Below are 15468 nucleotides of genomic sequence, written 5' to 3' on the forward strand. Positions count from 1 at the left end.
CTTCATTAAAACTGTAAAATATAACACATGAATAATGACTAAAGTCTGATAATATTTAAAGATGAACCTGTGCAATTTATTTTGAGACAAAGGAGGGTCATTTAAGTTGGTCTATCTGATGGTTGTCTTAATACTCTATTGTTTAGACGCATTAGAATAAGAATGCCAATCAACAAGAAATAAGGAGAGGTTTAATATTATCTGTGACTATCATTGTGGTAAATAAAACGTGATGTACAGGAGGTACACTGAATACACCGATTTTAATTACTTTTTGAACTAATAGAAGAAAATATGCAGGTAAGAATGACATTTTGTAATTTGGAAACATTTTGATAGATGGATATGTTTGAGTATTCTTCCCATGTTCTTTTTTATATTTAATCAACATTTTGTATGTCAACCACAAATAAACGAAACAAAACAAAAATAATAAATAAATAAAATAAAAAGCTAACTATTTTAACTGCGGCAACTTTGACACTTAGTTGGATTGTTTTCAGCTAACATTTTGATCGGAAATAAAGAATTTCAATGTAATATGCTTAAGTTCAATGAGTACGTTACTTTAGCCTATGATGACTTTTGTTGGTAAGGTAATAATCTTATTTTAACCAAACACTTTTGTAGACCATGTCAGTTATCTTTTCTAAACCAGACCCTTTTAGATGTCTCTTCATATCAGTAAAAATGTATTTGAACTTAGGTTAATACTTGTATAAACAAAATCTAATTAAAACATATCCATTGTCAAACTACGCTTTTTTGTCACAACCATACAAATCGAAGGAAAAAGAGAAATCCCACATTTTCGTATTTAATCCAGCAAGCACATTTATTTATTATTCTAAGTAAAAGACAATGAATCTCTATGGAAAACATAACTTTATTCAGTCTCAGTTGACTTGCCAAAAATTCAAGATTTTTTTTCTTACCAGTTTCGATTGTCAATACCTTGTTTTAATATGAAATAACGCAGTTAAAGAGTATAATGGGGATAACAAGTGCATGGTTGCATATATTGGTTATACACCTTTTTAAAATACACCTTAGCAATAAAATAAGCTGTTTAATTGTATTTGAACTTTATTGCATGTTGCAAGTATCTATATAAACACTAAATTGCTCCATCCTATTCATATCTAGTAACATTATAATGTTATATTTGATTGGAGAGCAAAGAGTTTGTTCAGTATTATATAAAATTAGTAATGTGTGAGTTAATACAATTACCTTTTTCTTCAGTATTTTATTAAGTATAAGTTACTATTAAAACAAATAATAACTTGACATATTAAAACCACAAATGATACAGTAATACATTCACAAATACAAATTAAAATAGTATGACGATAAATTAATAAAAAAGCAACAAGCGTGTTTATCTACTGATTCAGAAGCTCAGCCGTAAATTAATGAAAATCAATTGTTTTTTGTTACTTTTGATTTCGTTCTTGCAGGAATCCTAGATAATGGGCAACGCTTTGGTAAGATCAAGTGTTTTTACTAAATAGTGTTTGCTGGACTAATTTTGCGACTATAATTATTTTTAATTGTAGAGATGATAATATCATATTGTTAGTGTGAGTCCTCATTCTGTTGCCGAAAACTGAGACAATGCGTTTGCGTCCGAAGTATTATTAGATCGTAGATTTGTTATCCTAGATGTAAAATGTTTTATGCCACGACGCATTTTCGGGGTAACATTCCTATTTATGTAAGGTGGTAGGGTTTGACACTTTCCGTGTAAGTTTTATTATCACTTAAAAATCGACTAAGAACTATGGAAAGCAATTTCAAATTATACATTTCAAACTAAGTAAATACATATTAAGCAGCATATTATGTCTTGTAAAAAGCTGAAATTTCTCTCACTATAGTTTACGTCCTCATAATGGTAATCAAATATGAATGTAGCTTTTGATTTTGAAAGCACTGAAAGCCCGATTTCAATCTGACAGGAAGGTACCCTATAAAACCGACTTAGATTTTTAAAAAGAAAAAAGAAAGAAAAAATTGTAAAATACAATTTGTAGAACATGAGAACTATATTTAATATTATTATTATTAAATTATTTAATATCGCGTATCGTTAACATATGACGCATTGCTGGAAAGAAAAGTAGGTAACTTCCTTGTACATAAAATGTTCAATCAAAAATTTAGAAAACCCTTTATTGACGAGTCACTAATTTGCACAAGTCACGAAAGAGTTGTTACCATTTCAAATGCAGTTATCCTTGTCTCAATTGACCTTCCAAGGTAGAAAAATAAACCGAATCCGCACGAAGAAAATGTCAAGAATGGCACTTATGTTCTTCACAACATTAGTATATCTTGATAAGTGTCTTATAGAAAATGTTGTAATACGTGTGATCCTTTAAATAAAGAGGTCACAATATAGACCTTGGTTCGGAAACGAGAAGGCAGCCTATGTGATTAACTAAAATTGTGATGGAAATGAACCGTTTTTATGACGATTAATTGTTATTTGTTTACATTAACTCTGTATATGTAAATTAACTGGATTTTGAAGCGTTGTAGATTACTACTTTTTGAAGCGTATTACTACTATCGGTTTTCTGTATTAGGATCTATTTTCTAAATATGTTAATTGGATTCATTCAAAAATATAATTGGCTACCTCCTTAATTTTATTATTTTATTAAGTATTATCGAGAATTTTACATCCCTATATCAAGTTATCGCTTTTGAAATACTCTTCTGCTAGTATGTCACATATTGCTTTCCATTGATACTTGGGAATAATTATAGCTTTTGAGTTCGATACTAATTGACAGAGAAAAAGAAACAGATAGGTAAAACGCAAACATGCATCATCGTCTAACCTTTATAAGAATAATAAACACTTATAATTACAAAGTTCACCAAAAGGTCTTCAATAAGTGTAAACACAATTTTAAGTAGGCTCTGAAAGACCCTGACAAAAAATGTAATAAAATCCATAGTAAAAGAAAGACGACACTTCATCGAAAAACATAAAAGTCAAATAATGACAAGAAAACACATTAATGACCAACATCTCCTAATTGTAGACAGGCACAAAGAGAAAAAATATTAACGACGAACATGATGTATATTTTGTAATGATTGTCTCTATGTTAATAGTTTCTTTAGTAAATTGAGTAAATGTGAGATAGATTATCCTTGAAATATCAGAAATTCAACAATATCAAAACCTAAATTTTATCAATTTTGCCTACACCGTCAGTTTAAAAAAATCTTGAAACAAATGCAGTTGATTTGTTACAGACTGCTTGCAGTTGTGGAAAAGATATAGACATCTCTAAAGATAGCAATAGACCATTTAGAAGGAAGACAGAAGAATGGATCTCTAAATCTGAAAATGGTTTTGTCAGAACACTTTATGGGAAACCAAGTTTTGAGTCAGCTAGCTTAGAGGTAAACATAAGATGAGACATTTAATAAACCTTTCAAAGCGTCCAATTAACAAAGAGAAATCAAGGAAACCAAAGTTGTAGCGGTAATCAAAAGAATGTAATCCAGGGACAAAGACCATACATGGAAAACAGACTTACACAACAAAGTAACTAAAATCATACATACAAAGTAACAAAAGCAAATGAGCAACTCGGACTCCTCTAAAAAAATGGAGTATGGACCAGGTGCATCGGTAGGGTAAGCGACCTCTGTTTCCCCAGAAACACCCGCCGAGTTTCTCAAAAAAGTCAAGTCCGGGGTAGACAAACGAGGAAGGAAAACTATGACCCGTTGAATAAATCAGCTTTCATGGTGCAGATGGATACACCATAACGATCCACGAGTTTATGATGAAGACCATAAAACGTCTGTAGTGATGACTTCACTTATGCATTAAATAATCTGATATATAACAGCGTAAAACTGCGTTTATAAATATAATATATGACCTGAGATTTCTATCACATATTCATCAACGAGGATCTACTCACCATTAGTTCTACCGATGGGAAAGATTATGAACAAGGCACTAAAATATAAATCGGGTCTTTTCTTTTTAGCTTACAAGAGTTCTGTGAAATTTTGTGACATTAATTGTACCATGAAGTTCACATTGGATTTGTCCACAAGTTATATTTTACTTTTTTCTTTATAAAACTATCAATCTGATGACGTGATAGCTATCAGTTTGGTTATTGTAAGGTTTCTCTAATATATTACTTTTTTGTGTAACTTTTAAATTAATGATTGCTAATAGTATATTTCAATATATTATATATATTATAATAATATTATAATTCAAATATCCTGTTTTATGCATGAATTAGTTGTTTGAAGAAGAAGCAAAAGATGAAGAATTTAAAAACGAAAGCGAAACAACAGAACAATCAAACACAGAAAGCAGAAAGAAGGTAGGTTTTGGTAATGTTTTAGTAGAGGCGAGAGTTTTTTCTGTTTTTTTCCAATGCAAAACCATATGGTTTTAAGACCAAGTTTGGTGAAAGTGAGGGTAGGTCATTGACAACTCTGGGCCCCGATAATAATATTCCCCCATAACACTTTCTAAGTTCCATCGGCAAACTTTATCAAGCTCTAGAGGATTCATGCTATACTCTAGATTGTTGCAGATCCTACGTCACATTGGTACTTGCTATGTATAAGCGACAATTTTCTAGAAACAGAGTAGGTAAACCAAGAAAGTACCTAAATTTTCGCCACAAACTTAAAGCTAAAAAGTTATACAAACTTTGCAGATGCTAGGTTCTAGCGACAAATTCCAACTACAATTACGACCCTACAATCTTTTGGTCATTCGTACTCTAACCTTTCTACCGCATCAATAAAATTCATTTAAGAATAACAAAAATGTAGCTTCCTTGTAAATGATAAATAATATTAAGTAGATTTTTGACATTCAATGTTCAGACATATATTAGTTTGAATCGAAGTTTTTCGTTTCTTGTAATTTCCTAAAACACATTTAAATATAATTATATATTTCAAGACAGTTCAGTTTGACGAGGAGACGTTACGTCAGCAACGTTTAGAATATCTTAAGAAGTATATACACGATCGTGAGAACAAGGTAACTTTCTTACTAAAACTTAACATTAGTTTCTTTTATTTTAATGTCAATAATTTATTTTACATCGTAAATACCACTTTGATATAAATCAGCTTCAAGAGAGTAACGTGTATTTGCTTTCTTGTTAAGTTAAAGACATTATAACAAAACTTAATTTAAATACGTCAACTTTATCTTGTCTAAAACACAATCTAGTTTCGAATTTGTGTAAGTTAAAAAGAAGCAGCATATTGGAAAGTCTGACCAATTATCTGTTTAGTATGGTGCATGGAATGACTTTTTATTGTTAATAAAAGAATCGTAGGTTTGATGAAATGCCAACTAAATTTGAATGAATGTGCTTATTCATTTTGCAACACTACATTCATTTAGCCAGAAAAGTTAAGATGACTTTAATATTGTAATAAATCGTGATAATATGTAGCGTATGGTAAACGTAGTGTAGTTACAATCCAATCTATATGATTTAAGTTGGTCTGATTGACTTCAAACAATTCATAAAAAAAACAATATATATATATATATCGTTTTTACCGTAAAGAAATCTGTAAATTGACAATAGAAAGCACCTAAACCGACAATGTACTGATGAAAACTGACATAGAGATACATCGGCCTAAAAGTTCATTAAGGAGTAATCAAGGGAACCAAGATTCTGGCGCGAATTTGGCATCCATCTTAATATCATCCTATAAGTAGTCTGTCTATTTTCCAGTGTAAAAATCCTGCATTTGACCCGTACAAAACTTAATCTGCATTAATATTGAATAATTAATTATTTATTTCATTATAGAAGGAAACTGCTCTTACAAAAGCAGTGCATGACGGTTCAGCTTACAAAGTCATAGAGGAGTTGATAGAAACAGGAGAAGATGTAGATGCCAGAGACCAGAACGTATGAAATATACAGAGTTTTGTTTCAATACTTTTAATAAGAATTATTTATTGACTTTAAAATGCAACAGATGCAATTAAATATTCTAAATTTTAGGAATATTTTGTTCGTATTATATATTCAAAGAGGAACATACATACATGTGTTCACTTACGACTTTGAATATTTGTGGTGCTTGTACGATAAAAAGGTTAAAATAAAGCAAAAGTAATACACTTTTAGTTTAGGAAAAAAAAAAACAAAAAAAACAAAAACAAAAAAACAAAAAACAAAACAAAACAAAACAAAAACAAAAAAACATAACCAACAAAAAAAAACCAAAAAACAATAACATCAACAAAAAACAAACAGAAAACAAACAAAAACTGTACTGTAAGAAAAAAACACATCTAGTCGACCGGAATCCACAATTGCTGCAAAACTTAATACTTATCTTCTGTTTTTATGGACCAGGAGAGTCTCGAGCAGTCAAATGAAAAGAAGTAGGTAGAAAACAACATAGTTTACGTTGTATACAGTCTTTGATTTTATTATTTTGAATTTCTGTTAAAATAAATATCTAATTTCTTGTTTCAAAAGAAAATCAAAAATAGCTGAAGTTCTTTTATGATGTTGTAGGGAGATCCAATATTGTATACAGCACTATTTTACGCACAATTTGGTGCCGTTAGACTTTTATTAAACCATGGAGCTGATGTAAACTACAGAAATAGCGAAGTAAGAAAATAATGCACTTGAAAATTTTAAAAGGTAATAAGAGCATTTTTGGGATATACTACTTAGACAGTTTTGTCATGTGGGGTAGGTATGACCTAATTTAATGGAATAAATCCATTTTTTTTAGTTTTAAAAACATTTTTATACATCAGAAAGGTGACAAAGGCACTAAATCAAGTAATTGTTGATTGATATCACCTGCAATTAAAGGCAATTTTCCACAAGAATCACTTATTCTGAAGGCAACGTAAATATATTTACATTCCGAACTATTAACAAAACAAAGATATGTAATGTAACCCAAATCGTGGTTTTCATTTTTCATATTAATGCACAGCACATATTTTCAGTTATTTGATATACTTTTAAATAAAGGAAACTACGCATTTTTGTTCGTCATTTTATTATGTCATATGCAATGTGTTAGTGTTGTTTTTCGATGTATGTATTGAATTACAGCTAGTTACAACTTCGTTGTTCACATACTCTTGTTAACTGGCATAGTTACAATCACAAGAAATTTAAATATTAGTTATAAACGACACTATAACTTATGAAAAATATAAATGAGTTAATGAGCATTTTGAGAAATTAATTCTTTATTCTTTACAGTGGGATCCGATTATATATACTGCTCTACAGACAAACAAACCAGAAATATTGAAGTTAATCATAGAAGCGGGTGCGGACGTTGATTGTCGTAATAGCAAGGTTAGAAGTGCTTTTTAAATGATGAAATTCATTTATAGAGCTAAATGATTTTGCTTTCTATAAGCGAAAAAGGGAGCCTCAAGCATTGAATCCAGTCTAAGTTCACGTTTTATTTCTCTATTGTTGCATAACAACAGCTTTGTAAAGGTTTTGCAAATAAAACATTGCTAAATCTACCCTTTCCTTTGTTTTACTTTACCGGGTTTTACTTACGTCCAATGTGAGGAGGCACTGGTTGAGTAGGGCATGTTTACCCTTAAATAACACCCGATGTTCTTCCAAGATTTGAAGGGAGTTTATGTAATTAATGCATTAGTTTTGAATGTGAAGTCTTTATTTTCTTATTTTGATTTTTTTATGTAATTATACCGCACTCAACGAGTGGGTGGTATATTGGAAACACTTTGTCACAATCATCTTTGCTTTCAATGGATTGCTTTATTTATATATATTGGGCATATTTTGTAGGCAATTTAGGTTGCTCTCCGATATATTCTGTACGAGTTGGTGTATAGACAGCACGACAATGCGTGAAAATTCTTGCTGTATTTTATTCTGTTCGCTACATTTTGTATAGATATCGTTTATACATCCACTTTTCTTATTTAGACTTGTACATGTATTCGTTGAAAAGCTTAATTTTCAGTTCGGAATATGTTTGCCGTTGGTTGATGAAATTTTACATTGAATCATAATAAACCATCCGTTTCAAATTTTGCAATAATTAACTTATGTTTTACCCTCAAATAAAATTATTAATAGATCTTTTGTATTTATGACAGCAGCTTCTCTTCTCTTAATCATGTTCAAAACTTAATATGACCCAAAATCTGTTGAAAATGAAAGACAGGAAACGAACAACCAAAACGAATCGAATCGAGGTGTATTATGATAATTAATTCGTGTACGGATTAGAATTTTCAAATTATTTCTGCATTATATACTTGCGTGGACTCATTATAATTATATTATATTTGATTCATATCGCAGGGCGATACGATTTTATATTCAGCAATTTTGTCAAGACAAATTTCGATGATAGAAATACTACTACAACACGGGGCAGATGCAAATCTCAGAAATACACTAGTAAGTATATGATTATGATAACTTCTTAACTCTTAACTCTTGGCAATTCCACGTCAAAATAATCTGTAACGCCTGTTTAATGAAAAGAAAAAGCTCACAGAACGTTTCTAATAGTGAAATAAAAAACCTGTTGATCACCTTGAATTTAGTTTTCAGTTACACACTTATTTAACATTATTAGAAAAAAATGCAGCGTCCCCTATTACATGTACACATTGAACAGAATGTGAGAAATTGATGAGACAAGGACGTGTCTAACAAACCAGATGTTTTATTAAGAGTTGGATTATGCTGAATTCTTTTTTTTAAGGGAACATCCTGTCTAGAGGAAGCTATGACTTCTAACCAAATAGATGTTATGAGATTGCTTGTTCATTCTGGAGCTGATGTCGATATCAAAGATAAAGAGGTTTTTAATAAACATTACAAATAGGCTTAAAATAGGATTTTCAAGTTATTTTGAAATACAAAAATATCCATTGTACAAACGTATCGTAAATTTCAATATGCTGCACACTTGTGTCAAGGCGTAGCTACTTTATTAATGTATTAAATGTCGGAATTCCAGGTTTGATATTTCGCCATATGTGGCACTTTACTTATTTATGTTTCACCATCTTGTACAATAGGAAAATCTTATAAGGTGTTACTTTGAACACTACAATCAACATTCGCATTTTATCAACATCATTATTTTTTACAATTATGCATTAAATCTTTGGTCAGAAAACAACAAAATTTCAAACAACATGAACTCATTATTTTCTTTCTTTAATCTGCATGTGTTTTATGGATGTATGATAATTAATATGTTTTACAACATTGTTAACTTGAGCTTTACGTGTTGTTTACAGGGTAATACCCTACTTCACGTGGCAATGATGTTTAAACAGGTGGAATGTTTAAAAGTATTGTTAAGTCTCGGAGCAGACGTAAATTTACCTGACAAGGAGGTATAAATATTCAGTGGAAATTAATAATACACTATAACATATTTTACACATATCGTAAACATGATACTAAATTATTGTATCATAACTTTTATCAATTCGAAGGGACAATCGCCAATCACAACGCAAAAAGTCAAATCATGAGGATATTTATTGAAGAAGCACTTGTCATTCCGTGTTTATATTGTGATTGTAATAACACCTGGTCTTTAGATTTGATGCGTTGTGTTAATAAAATGCATACAATGTAACATGTTGCATAATAATTAACAGTATTACAATTAAAAAACATACCTTTTTTGTGTGAGCGATGAAAACATTTAGGGTGGCATATTATTAAATCTTTCTGTTTTCAGGGCAATCCTGTTCTGGAAATGGCAATTTTAATGCAAGATCTACCATCAATAGAATTACTTCTTCAACACGGAGCTAACGTGAACCTTTCTAACGTCAAGGTTATCTTTCTTGTTTCCCCTTGTTTTCCAGAGCAAACGAGCCAATAAATTTGTGTTCCATATCTTAGAATGATCAAAAAGTGAAGCGAAATAAAAATGACTTGCTATAATGCTAAAGACTCGAACAGGAAATCAGGCACAGACAAAAAGGAACGTGAAATAACCACAATAACACGTACAAAGAAACAAAAGTAAATGAGCAACCCGGATTCCACTAAAATTGGGAACTTGGAACAGGTGCACTGGTAGGGTAATCGTTCTCTGCCTACTCTAAAACACCAAATGAGTTGCTCATAGTTGTCACGTCCGAGGATCATTTTTCACAAAGTTTATTAATTTAAAAATACGCTTTCTACGACGATATTCATATGTTTACTCATTCCACATGCTTCTAATTCTAGGGTATACCCGTTTATTTTAAAGCAATAACCAGAAGTGGGTGTGATATTATGAAGTTCCTGATTAATAATGGCGTTGAAATTAATTGCCGAGACTCTGTGGTAATTTACGTTTTTTTTTAAATAAAAACCTTTTGGCACATACTCATTTTTATGGCCAGTACGTGTCTTTGTTGACTTCTGTTCGATCAGCTCATTTTTAATATATACAAAATGTCTGTTATATCTTTACCCTTTAATTTTAATGAGGCTTAAGTAAGACATGTTTGGTCTCTAATATAAAGAAATTCAATCTTTCATTTAAGGTAGTAGACCAGAGGTAAGGGAGGTAATCCAAATCGAAAAGATTTTAGTCACTCGAACGTTTAAATGACTTACTATATGTAAGCTTCAAAGTGATACTGATGTTAAAGGGAAATAACTCTAGAAAAGGTTCAACTTCCAGAACAAAGATGCATTCTTTTGTAACCAAGATTGCTTTAGATAAAATATTAAAGTTGAAAGTTAAATTATGGAAAAATGTTGAGGCTACCTGTGGTTTATTACCTTCAAACAGTATCTAAAGTTAAAAAAAATCATTCATGTAGATGTAATAATAAAAAGCTGAGTCTTGAATTATGAATGATTCTCCAAAAAATCCTTTAGGTCACATAAATGTGTTTCATAACAATAACCAGTATAAGTACACTACACATGAGGTCGTTCACATCAAATCAGTTTTAAAAAAATGTGGGAAAAATGTTTTCTTCATAGGGCAACAATGCAACGTTTGCAGCAATTGAAAAAAATAACTGTGATGTAATAAAGATTTTAATAGATTCAGGTATTGACAACAATATAGTAAACAATAAGGTATGTATAAATACACTTTGAAATGCCTTTTCATTTTCACTTTATCCAATACATTTTGAGTGATTTAGGTGTATACTGTTTAAACCTCGTTCAAGTTCTTCTTGTATTTTTAACAGTCTCTTTTTGGTGCAACATACATAACATTTCAAAACCTGTTTTGCGATTTGAATTTAAAGGTAGAGTAAGAATTATAATTATTTTATTGAATGTTAAATGTGTTACAATGTGTTCAAAATCACAATATTGAATATAAATAGCGACATAAAGAAAGTAAAAAAAAAAGAAGAAATAAACAAATGAAATATTTACTGCGATTGGCACTACTTTGTTTTGGTTAGGGACAAACATGTCTTGATTACGCTACAAATTGTACAACAGACAAATCAACCATTGTTCAGACTTTACTGGAATCAGGAACAGTACAAGGAAAAGAAATCGATGAAAAATATTTTACTGATAAAACTACACATAATGAGGTATTGTCATAAATGATATTGTTTAATGTATTACGCGTAATTCACACGTTCGTACTTCATATACTCATTAGTTTCCTCCAGTGTTTGTAGAAAAAGAGGACGCTTACCCTCCTGGTAAATCTTGTCCATGCTCCCAGTTTTTTTTGTGAGTCCGCATTGCTTTATTTTTGTTGCATTGTCCGTTATGTTTTGGTTATTTTAAGTTCTTTGTTGTATGCGTATGTTTTCCATGTGTGGGTTTTGTTCCTTGATTACATTTTCCTAATTTTTGCTAGAATCTCGGTTCCCTTGATTACTGTAAAAATCCAAGAAAAGCATTTCATAAAACGTTTTAGGACGAAAGGTACAGAAAGGGGATGTTACATCAACTTTAAAATATATCCCATCTCATTGGAGGAGTATAATGACACAACATTGTTCACCGAAAAAATAATTCTCCACTTCTGATTATTCCATATTTTGTTGACAAAGTTGTTGAGAAGAAGTCCGCTATCTTGCCTCTAGGAAAACCGATTTAAAACTTAAAGTACAATATGATGCGATGATTAAAGTATTTATGTTTTAGAATGTATTGAACAAAATCATAATGGTAAAAGGCGAGAGTTTCCTTATTTTCCCCCTAAAGACTTGTTTATCGTTTCACTGCACTTAGTTATGAACAATGCTACAGAGGATGTGTATAATTTCGTTTGGGATTAGAACTACTCATAGCCATATTTATGAAGTTATACCCTTTTCGTGTGCTAATTAGCATTAAGAAGCAGATTTTAGTACAATGTTTGGCAGAGATGTAAAAGGTTTGACATACCAATTAAACTTTTCATTTTACCATCGATTCCTAACTTACGCATTTTGTATTTTTTTTTATCAAAATGACTGATTGTACAGTTAAGCCCTTTATCTTTGTAGGAGTGGGATGTTTATAAAGGTATGTACAAGAGCGCTCAAGTTTAAATTTTAATGTTTTACACGACCTTAATCTTGATTATAATCACATGGACCAAAAAGTGTGAATGAGGTCATTGTGTATTTATTACTTATAATAAAAGAATGCTAAATAAAGTTTGTTACATATTTCTCCTGGTTATCAATAATCACGTACAAGGGAACAATTAAGGGACTGTGAAATAAGGAATCACAACCAAAGAAGTCATGAATTGTTATAACAACGAATTTAAACAAACGCAATCAGTAACATTTATAGTGAGACAATAGTCTCATGAAAATTGTAACCTAACAATTTAGCAACCTGTTAAAACTAACCTTGTGAAACGCATACATGCATTTTTTTTTAAACTTAATTAAAGTATATTATTGAATCATACTTTCCAATTTCTAAATTTACTTTATTTCAGGAAATTTTGTGTCTTTCTGTGATCGTGCATTATTTTTAACGTCAAAGCAAAGTAAACAACATATCAAGCAGTGGGTATCTCACACATGCCATGGAAAATGTAAGTGTGTGAAAATGTAATTGGTAACATTATTCCATGTTTATAACGACAAATAAAAGAAAGCAATTCAGATTTCCACAGCAAAAAACAAAAACAAAAACACAAAATCCAACAAACAAACATACAAACAAATGAATTAAACAAAACAAAATCAAACTCCGAATCCGCCAAAACAAAATTTATTTAAATATTGCAAATTTCGGTATTTAGAATGCATTATTAAGAAAGTTAAAAAATTCAAACGTTAAATTGATACTTACTTGTGGAAGTGATGCTAAGTTCATTCAGTTGCATTCCTTACATTTAAACATTCTTGTTGTTTACATGTTTTGTCTTGCTTTACCCAGACTGGTTTTTTAAAGTCAACATATTCTGTGATCACTTCCACATTGATTGTATTGTTGACAGTCGACTACAAATGGCTTACAGTACTCTCAAAGAAATTACTGTACGACGGTCTTCTAAACAAAATGGTAAATAAACTGATGTTATTAGTATTTTCTAAGAATGTTATATCATAACGTCTTATATATAGTCATGCATTTGATTGAATCGTTTCATTTCATTTCTCAGCTCGTTTGACTATAAACGCACCGAAAAATTATTTTTTACCCAAAACTGAAACAAAATTAGTTTTGTGGTTCATATAACCTGATATTAAGGGTGTCAAGAAATTTAAGAAGGCTGTTTTGTCAAGTGAATAAAGGAAAAAATTACAAAGAATCAAAGGTAATAGCAAAATTACCGATCTGTTAAATCTACGCAAAAGGAAAGTCCGTATAACCAATTGCAATAATAGGATAAAATCGGAGAGTTGGAAACTACCGCAATGGGTCTGTCGTGGTACATGCATTATTTGAAAAAAATATGGACAACTTTGAAAGTTTTTTTTATTTGCCATCGATTTTTTATATATAAGCAGGTGATGTCGCAGTTGATGCAGATGACTTTGAAGATCCACATCCATTTGAAGCAGATGAACCCAAAGCAGTTACAGAATTTGAAGTGTTACTTACAACTATTAATAAAATTCGTGATGGTTTAAATGTCAATAGTGCAGCTAGAACGGGAGACACTCTATTACATTTAGCTGTAAAATACAGACATAATTGTCTTGTTAGGTATATTCTGCTGAATGGAGGGAATCCATACAAAAATAACACTAAATCAGTTAATCCTGTAGGATTGGTATTCAAATTGAACGACAAAAAATTCGCAATACCACTCTGCAACCAAATAGCACGTGATTTTTCTACGTCTACTATTTTAAAAGTTAAAAGCATTTGGTCTGGCTGGACTTGTGGTTGTAAGCAAGGCATTCGCCCAGAAAGAGAGGTGTGTTCAGACCAGTGTGCAATAGCTGCTTATTTTGAATATGATATGCCACCACATTCTTTCTTCTTCAAGGGATTTTACGTTTATTCAGGTAAACGAAAAGGTGAATTTGAAGCGATAAGAAGTGCTTGTTCCCAGTTAGACGATGAGGATTTTCCTATTTCTAACAAGAAGTTTCTATCATATAATTGGAACAAACTGTTTCGAGAACATAAGAACCTACTTTATGTATATCCGTCACTAGTAAAGTCAAAACATTTTGCATCCGAGAAATATAAACAGGAAATCAAACATGAATATTGTATACTACTGGTATGTAGCGTGAAAGGCGTTATACCAATAGAGGAAACCCATTTTCCTGAAACCATCTTAGGATTTGCAACTGATTGCGTTGAACTTAATGATAAAATTGCAGTTACCATGCAACTCAAAAACTCATATCAACTTATTTCTTTTCTTAAAAGTTCATGTATAAAAGCAAATACTAGCTCTTCTGTCATTCAATATAAGAACGATATTCCCGTCATAGATTCCTGCCCTGAATTGAATCTATTACCCAAGCCGTTTAATTGGTCGGTTATGATGAATATTTACGATATACATACGAGAGCTATAATAACCTTTCCAATAGACAATATTTCAAACGAATTTTATTATAATGATTGACTATGAAACTGTTTATGTAAAGTTTGAAGCAGAATATATCAATGTTACTTTTCATTAAAAACATTACCAGTACGACTGTTTGCATATGTTTGTTTCAATTAGCTATCACCCCGTTTTTCCTTCGTTTCGTTTTGTCATTTATCGACTACAAAGAAATAAATATCAAATACAACTTGAACTTATCCTTGTCATGATGAAAAATGTTGATTTTTAAAAAAGGCTTGATCCAACAAAAACAAATAACAAATAACAAATAACAAAAAACAAAAACAAAAAAAAAACCAAAAAAACAAATTAGACAGGATTCTTTCGTGATAAAAAACTCTACCATTGGTGGTATCTGATATTTTGCAGGACTGGTACTTCATTGTATTAAGAGACTATCTGATCAACGCGCCGATAACATAACAATATTCATCCGAA

At 30.8% G+C, this 15468-nt stretch overlaps 1 protein-coding gene across 4 annotated transcripts; it reads left to right on the forward strand.

The window, feature by feature from the left end:
- The first annotated feature begins 35 nt into the window (after positions 1-35).
- LOC148611815 (uncharacterized) lies at positions 36-15121 on the forward strand. Of its 4 annotated transcripts, none has more exons than XM_088592715.1 (19): positions 36-300; positions 1560-1700; positions 3274-3423; positions 4290-4373; positions 4967-5047; positions 5841-5942; positions 6561-6659; positions 7272-7370; positions 8361-8459; positions 8770-8868; positions 9314-9412; positions 9766-9864; positions 10266-10364; positions 11016-11114; positions 11453-11590; positions 12500-12518; positions 12946-13044; positions 13392-13517; positions 13964-15121. In XM_088592715.1, exons 2-19 carry the CDS (start codon positions 1680-1682, stop codon positions 15043-15045), a joined length of 2694 nt encoding a protein of 897 aa, XP_088448841.1. In that variant the 5' UTR covers positions 36-300; positions 1560-1679; the 3' UTR covers positions 15046-15121. The 4 variants fall into 4 exon arrangements, with proteins under 4 accessions (XP_088448841.1, XP_088448844.1, XP_088448843.1 ...); XM_088592717.1 differs by lacking the exon at positions 1560-1700 and adding an exon at positions 1461-1487 and having other exon boundaries at positions 37-300; XM_088592716.1 differs by having other exon boundaries at positions 37-300; positions 13967-15121.
- Positions 15122-15468: the final 347 nt, after the last annotated feature.

The sequence above is a fragment of the Perna viridis genome, chromosome 7 (genome assembly GCF_037379345.1).
Source record: "Perna viridis isolate PV_CMFRI_1.1 ecotype Kerala chromosome 7, ASM3737934v1, whole genome shotgun sequence".
In the NCBI taxonomy this organism is placed as follows: Eukaryota; Metazoa; Mollusca; class Bivalvia; order Mytilida; family Mytilidae; genus Perna; species Perna viridis.